General features: G+C 50.3%; 1 protein-coding gene across 1 annotated transcript; it reads left to right on the forward strand.

Annotated features, from left to right (window-relative positions):
* Positions 1–4,681: 4,681 nt before the first annotated feature.
* Positions 4,682–6,433, forward strand: LOC141685452 (uncharacterized). The gene is made up of 2 exons (XM_074490551.1): positions 4,682–6,059; positions 6,321–6,433. The coding sequence occupies exons 1-2, from the start codon at positions 4,682–4,684 to the stop codon at positions 6,431–6,433; spliced, it is 1,491 nt and encodes a 496-aa protein (XP_074346652.1).
* Positions 6,434–7,302: the final 869 nt, after the last annotated feature.

Raw genomic sequence — 7,302 nt, forward strand, 5'->3', positions numbered from 1 at the left:
GCTGGGTTCACATGCGAGTTGGGCTCATGACATGAGAGCTGGGCTCATGACATGAGAGCTGGGCTCAAACATGCGAGCTGGGCTCAAGTGAGGACATGCGAGCTGGGCTCACACATGTAAGGTGAGCTCACATTTGTCATTTGGGCTCTCATATGCGAGCTGAGCTCGGTTGTGCCCACGCGAGGTAGGCTCAGGTGCCTTCATGCGAGGTGGGCTTAGCTGCCCACACGCGGGCTGAGCTCTTGAGCCCACATCTTATAGAAACAGAGGTAACATTATATTTATTATTTGAAGGCGGTGCGGGCCGAGGTGACCAGGCCGGGCCGCATCGAAAGACTTTGTGTGCAACATGGAAAGTGACTCATAGATGACTGAGTTGCTCATAGATTTCGGGGTCAACACGGGTTATTCCTACAATTATGGGAAGAAATGCGGAGATGCCGTGAAATTGTGGGAAGCATGTGGAGCCGGTCGAGATTTACGTGACTAATTGGCTGAAGGTCTGACTTTATCGTGGGCTTGGGCTGCACGGGCTGAAGAGTCCTAACCCTAGCCTACGTGACTTGTTCCCCAAGAACTACGTGAGGCTTGATCCCTATAAATAGGGTACGTAGGCACTTGTATGAGACATGAGTCGACACTTGACAGAGAATAACAAACCCTATTCTTTCTTAAGGAGTCCACATACAAGCTCAGCCACCACCAAACAACCTTCCTCCGCCCTCAAACACCGTCCTTGATCTTTGTTCCACCCATTAACCTCCACAATATTGTTATACGAAATTCTCCCTATAACATTTGGCGCTAGAAGGAGGGGGCCTCGTTCATCTTAGGGAGAAAGATGACCAAAGAAAGCAAGCAAGCGACGACACCAGGGAGCGGAGGCAAGAAGGACCCTACTTTCGAACACACGCCCCCAGAAAATCAGGCGCCACCTCCACCAATTGCAACCGTGGACGGGCAGGCTGTGATGACGTATCTCGAAGGGCTGGCCGATCAGATGAATCAGATCAACGCCCGAATGTCAAAGGTAGAAAGAAGCTCGGTCCGGAACGCCAAGCGTAAGGCGCGCCGCCTCAAGGTCTCACAACGTAGCTGGAAGGGCAAAGGCCCTCAGAAGAAGCTGATCCACGATTTTGATGATGTGGCAACCGAGACCAAACAGAAGAAAGAAACATCACGCGAAAAGGAAGATATACCCCGAGGCCATGATGAGCGGGGTAGCTAGATCTCTACGAGATCGGGGCCGAAGCCAGCTTCATCTGAGGCAAGGTCAACTAGCGTGCTAGACCGAGTGGGTAGAAAACTAAGCGAGCATGACCTCAGGCTCAAAATGGAGAATTGTAAGAAGGAGAGAGAAGAGAAAGAGCCCGTGGATAAAAGAGGCTCGAAAAGGGAACGGGCAACGACCCCTCCGGAAAGACGTCAACACACCTCACCCAGGAGGGAGGAGCGACATAGACGCAGAGACAATCGTGAAGAGGAGTCGCAGGACCGAGCTGGAGGAGGGGGACGCCGTGAACGACCTCAGGGCTCACACCATTCGAGTAATGCGGGTGGTGACAGAGAAGGAGAAGTTGTTAGAGTAAGGGACCTGAGAAGGATCTTAGATGAGATGGAGCAAGAGAAGAGAGGGCCCCCTGCCTCGGCTGCCCCCTCTCCGTTTACGGCTGCTATCCGATCATCCCCCCTACCTCGGGTGTTTAGGCACAACCCCGACCTTCTATTCAACGGCGAAGCCGACCCGGCGGAGTACCTTATTCAATTTAACACTGAGATGGAAGTCTATCAGGTGCCGGAGATGACCCGTTGCAGACTCTTCGCGACATCACTCAGAGGTAGTGCCCAACAATGGTTCTCCAAGTTGGAACCGGCTAGCATAAGAACGTGGAGGCAATTGGAGGACTTGTTCGTCAGACAATTTCAGTCGACCCTCCACTATTCGCCTCCTGTGGCCACGTTAGCCAACATCAAGCAAAGGGAGGGGGAGCCCTTGGCAGAATACTTTCGTCGGTTCAATGCCGAGGTCCCCAAGGTGAGAGGAGCCAGTGAGGAGACCATCAAAAATTTCTTGATAGCAGGGTTGAAAGAAGGATCAAAATTTTGGAAGAGCCTCCAAGCGAGTGAGCCGAGGACCTTGACCGAGTTCTATGAGCAAGCCGAACCCTTCAAGAGGGTAGAGAAATCGATGAGAGAGCTGAAAATCAGCGAAAGCTATCGAGACAAGAGGGACCGATCCTCAAGCCCTGACGAAAGGAGGAAGACGTATCGGCGTAGTTCGAGCCCGAAAAAGTCTGCCCGTGGCAAAGAGACCACTAAAGATTCGGGAAGGCCTTATACAAGCAAATGGCAGACACACACCCCTCTGGTAGCCTCTATCAACCACATATATGCTACATATGTGGGGAAGGGGGTATTCAGGAAGGCAACTCCTCTCACAGACTACAATAAAAGAGACACTTCGAAGTATTGTGCATACCATGAGGCCACCGGACACGATACAGCTGATTGTAGACAACTAAAGGATGAGATCGAGACTTTGATTAGACAAGGGAAGCTTACGGAGTGGGTTGTCAAGGAGGTTCAAAGACACAGGACGGATTATCATACCGTCCCTCCTCCACCCCCAGAAGACAAAGAAAGGGTCCCTCAGGCTGGTAGTATTCATATTATTCTAGGCGGGTCTCACATTGGTGGAGACAGCCGGAAGGCGATGGACAGATATGCCCGGGAAGCAAAGGACAAGCCGCTCACCAACGTCAATCATCTAAGCCAAAGGCCCCCGGAGCTCTTTGAAAGGGAGGTCGATGATATCGTGTTTAAAGAGAACGATGCAAAATGGGTGCATTACCCTCATACCGATGCCCTAGTCATAAAAATGAAGATTGGGACGGTGAATGTTCACCGAGAAATGGTGGACACCGGGAGCTCGGCTGATGTTTTGACTTATGATACCTACAAAAAACTGGGATTATTGGATAGAGAATTAACCTCAACAGGTGGGCACCTGTACGGGTTCACGGGAGACTCGATCGGAGTGAAAGGGACAATTCGGCTCCCGGTGACCATAGGAGAGGAGCCTCATGTGGCCACCCAGATCGCTATGTTTACAGTTGTAGACCAGCCTTGTGCCTACAATGTTATAGTGGGCAGACCCCTTATGAGGGCGATGAGGATGGTGACCTCGATCCATCATATGACGATAAAATTCCCAACCCCCACGGGGGTAGGCATCTTGAAGAGCTATCAATACGAATCCAGGGTCTGCTACAACCAGGCACTCAAAGCGGCCGAGTCAAGAAATGCCTCAAGGGAGATAGCTGAAGCAGGTGAGTGCGACGTCCCCATGGAAGAGGCAGAGGGCAGGAAAAGAATACGTCCTGAGGGCCATGAGACTTGTTATTTGATTTCAATTGAGGAGTTGCCCGAGAACTACTTCGAGCACATGGGAATTCATGTGGAACCACGCCCAGGGGCCTTACTAATGGAAGCATCTCAACCCATCATGTTGATACAAGAGGGGATTGTAGAGGAAGCAAGTGATGAAGAAGAGAGCCCAGAACAAATCACTGCAAGACTTAGGAGAGGGAAGTGGGCACACAAAGAAACAACAATCACTATGGACCCACCCGACGGAATCACTCGAACTGTAACTGCAACCTCTGAACGCTTGATAAACCCGACCCAAGCTCACCAGATCGAGCTCAAGGATGCGGAAGGTTTGGCAATCACGGAAATGGAAAAAACTAGCGAGGCTCGAGCAGATTTAGACCCGAGAATGCCCCCAATGGTCGAGAGGGCCGGGGCCGCAGAGGACACAATCCCGATCTTGGTAGACCCAAATGATCCCTCCAAGGTACTCAGAATAGGCTCTAACCTAAGTCCTGACTTGAGAGAGGATCTAGCCCGCTTCCTAAGGGAGAATTTGGATGTCTTTGCATGGTCACACTCCGATATGATAGGGATTGACCCAAATGTCATGTGCCACCGGCTCAACTTGGACCCGAAAAAGAAGGGGGTTAGGCAAAAGAGACGGCCGATTAGTGGAGAGAGGGCAGAGGCCCTCAGAGAAGAAGTGGATAGATTAATGGAGGCAGGACTTGTGAGAGAAACCTTCTACCCCGTGTGGCTGGCCAACCCCGTGCTTGTCAAGAAGCCCAATGGCAAGTAGAGGACATGTGTAGACTTCACCGACCTGAACAAAGCTTGCCCGAAGGACAGCTTTCCTCTACCCCGAATCGACCAGCTGGTTGATTCCACGGCTGGGCACGCGCTGCTTAGTTTTATGGATGCTTATTCGGGATATAACCAAATCCCCATGTATGGGCCAGATCAGGACCACACCTCCTTTATTACTGATCGGGGCCTTTACTGTTACATCGGGATGCCCTTCGGGCTCCTTAATGCGGGGGCAACCTATCAGAGGCTGGTGAATAAGATGTTCAAACATCAATCGGGGAAGACTATGGAGGCCTATGTAGACGACATGCTGGTGAAATCGAAAGAAGCGAGGGATCATGTCCGCCACCTGGCAGAAATGTTCCAGATCCTAAGGGAGTACAGAATGAAGCTCAACCCCCAGAAATGTGTGTTTGGGGTTGAATCGGGGAAGTTTTTGGGATTTATTGTCAACCATAGAGGCATTGAGGCCAACCCAGCCAAGATACAAGCCCTACTCGAGATGAGATCCCCTCGACGGGTGAAGGATGTTCAAAGCTTAACGGGACGAGTGGCTGCCTTAAACCGCTTCGTCTCAAAATCCTCCGATAAATGCCAAGAGTTCTTCAAAGCAATCAAAGGAGTGGGAAGGAACTTTAAGTGGACCGAAGAATGTGAGGAAGCCTTTCAGAACATAAAGAAGCATCTCAGTAGCCCTCCAATGTTGTCCAACCCAAAGGCAGGAGAAACTTTGATCCTATACTTGGCCGTCTCCGACTTTGCAATAAGTGCAGTATTAGTCCGAGAGGAGGATGGTGTCCAGCTCCCGGTATATTATGTGAGTAAAAGGCTAGCCGATGCCGAGACTCGATACACAAGCCTCGAAAAGCTAGCGTATGCTCTGATTCTGGCCTCCCGAAAACTCAGGCCCTATTTTCAGGCACATAAGATAGAAGTGCGAACCTCCTACCCCCTCAGACAAGTGATGCATAGACCAGAGTCTTCTGGTCAAATATTGAAGTGGACGGTTGAGCTCGGCCAATTCGAGGTGGATTATAAGCCAAGGACTGCGATCAAAGGCCAAGCCCTGGCCGATTTTGTGCTAGAATTTCCCCCACATCAAGAAGTGGAGCCGGGAGCCCTTGTTGTTATACCTAGCACAGAAGATGTTGGACGGGAGAGACAAAATAGTGCCCCATGGTGGAGCCTATATGTGGATGGTGCCTCTAACGGTGATGGAGCAGGAGCTGGAATCGAGCTAATCAGCCCAGAGGCTCACAAGATCAGACGTGCGACCCATCTGGCCTTTCATGCAACCAACAATGATGCTGAGTATGAGGCCTTGATCAACGGTCTCAAGCTAGCTTTGGAAATGAAGGTCAAGAATTTGAATGTGTTTAGTGACTCCATGATTGTGGTCTATCAGATAAATGGGGGGTATCAAGCTAAGGGGCTAAGAACAGAGCTTTACCTGAAGTGCGCACAGAGGATAATCGCAAGATTCAACGATGTGAGGCTGGAACTAATCCCGTGTGGGCAGAATGAAGGCGCGGACGAGCTAGCTAAGCTCGGCTCACGCCGCGAGAGCACTTTGCTAGGGACCGTGCCCCTTGATATACAGAGGCAACCTAGTGTGCCCGAGCACGAGGTGGGCAGCCTCAGTAATGAGCTCGGCCCCACGTGGATGACATCTATTCTAGCATACATAAGAGAAGGTTCACTTCCGGATGAAAAGAACGAGGTAAGGAGGATAAAATACAAAGCAGCCCGCTATGTGATATACGACGAGATTCTATACAGAAGAGGGTTCAATGTTCCTCTTCTCAAATGCATACATGGGGAGGAATGCAACTACATCCTAAGGGAAGTACACGAGGGCATTTGTGGCAATCACTCGGGGGGTAGCTCTCTAGCTCAGAAAATCCTCCGTCAAGGCTACTACTGGCCAACGCTGAAAAAAGACACCTTTGAATTCTCCCGAGCTTGTGATAAGTGTCAGCGATATGCCAATTATTACAACAACCCCGTGGCCTCTCTCACATCCCTCATGAGCCCCTGGCCCTTCTCCATGTGGGGAATTGATCTGATTGGGGAACTCCCGAAGGCCAGGGGAGGCGTCAAGTATGCGGTAGTTGCGGTAGACTATTTCACTAAGTGGGCAGAGGCCGAGCCCCTAGCCACTATCACAGCGAGAAAGCTCAGGGATTTTGTATACAGGGCTATTGTATGTCGCTATGGCATCCCTTACAAGCTGATATCTGACAATGGGAAATAATTTGATAGCAAGGAGATGCGAGAGTTTTGTGAGCAGCTGGGGATTCAGAAGAGCTTTAGCGCAGTCTGCCACCCCCAGAGTAACGGGCAGACAGAGGCTGTTAATAAAATCATTAAGCATACCTTAAAGGCAAAGCTTGAAGAGAAGAAAGGAGCATGGCCAGAAGAACTCGCCCAGGTCCTATGGTCTTACAACACTACACCCCGAACCACAACTGGAGAGACCCCTTTCTCTCTGGTGTATGGGTGTGAAGCTATGATGCCCGTTGAAGTGGGAGCAGGATCTTTTCGAAGGGACAACTATGACTCAGAGGCAAACGAGGTCAATCATCGGCTCTATTTGGATATGATCGAAGAAACTCGAAAAGAGGCTCAGATCAGGATAGCGGCATATCAGCAGAGGACAGCTAGGCATTACAACAGTAAGGTTCGAGCCCGAACTTTCAAGGTGGGAGATTTGGTTCTGCGCCGGGTCATGCCAAATACCAAGGTGGTGAGTCACGGAGTCTTGGGAGCGAATTAGGAAGGCCCTTACAAGATAAAATCGGTGCTCTGGGAGGGAACCTACCACCTCAATGATATGCAAGACAAGTTGATCCCAAGAGCCTGGAACGCGGAACACCTTCGCAAGTATTATCAGTAATATTATTCTTTTCAGACTTAGTATTATCTTCAAATATTCCTAAGTCTCGGGGGGTAGTGCCATATAGGTGCCTCCCTGAGACCACAAGCATGTATTCCTTTCACTTCCCATTATCTATGAATAAACGATTGATCTCTATTTGTGCACTTGATATTTTAACTTCTGTTAATAGATTAAATACCCAGCAGGGGACCCCATCCTTGGGAACCCATGCGAGGACAGAACAG

The sequence above is a fragment of the Apium graveolens genome, chromosome 9 (genome assembly GCF_009905375.1).
Source record: "Apium graveolens cultivar Ventura chromosome 9, ASM990537v1, whole genome shotgun sequence".
Lineage (NCBI taxonomy): Eukaryota > Viridiplantae > Streptophyta > Magnoliopsida > Apiales > Apiaceae > Apium > Apium graveolens.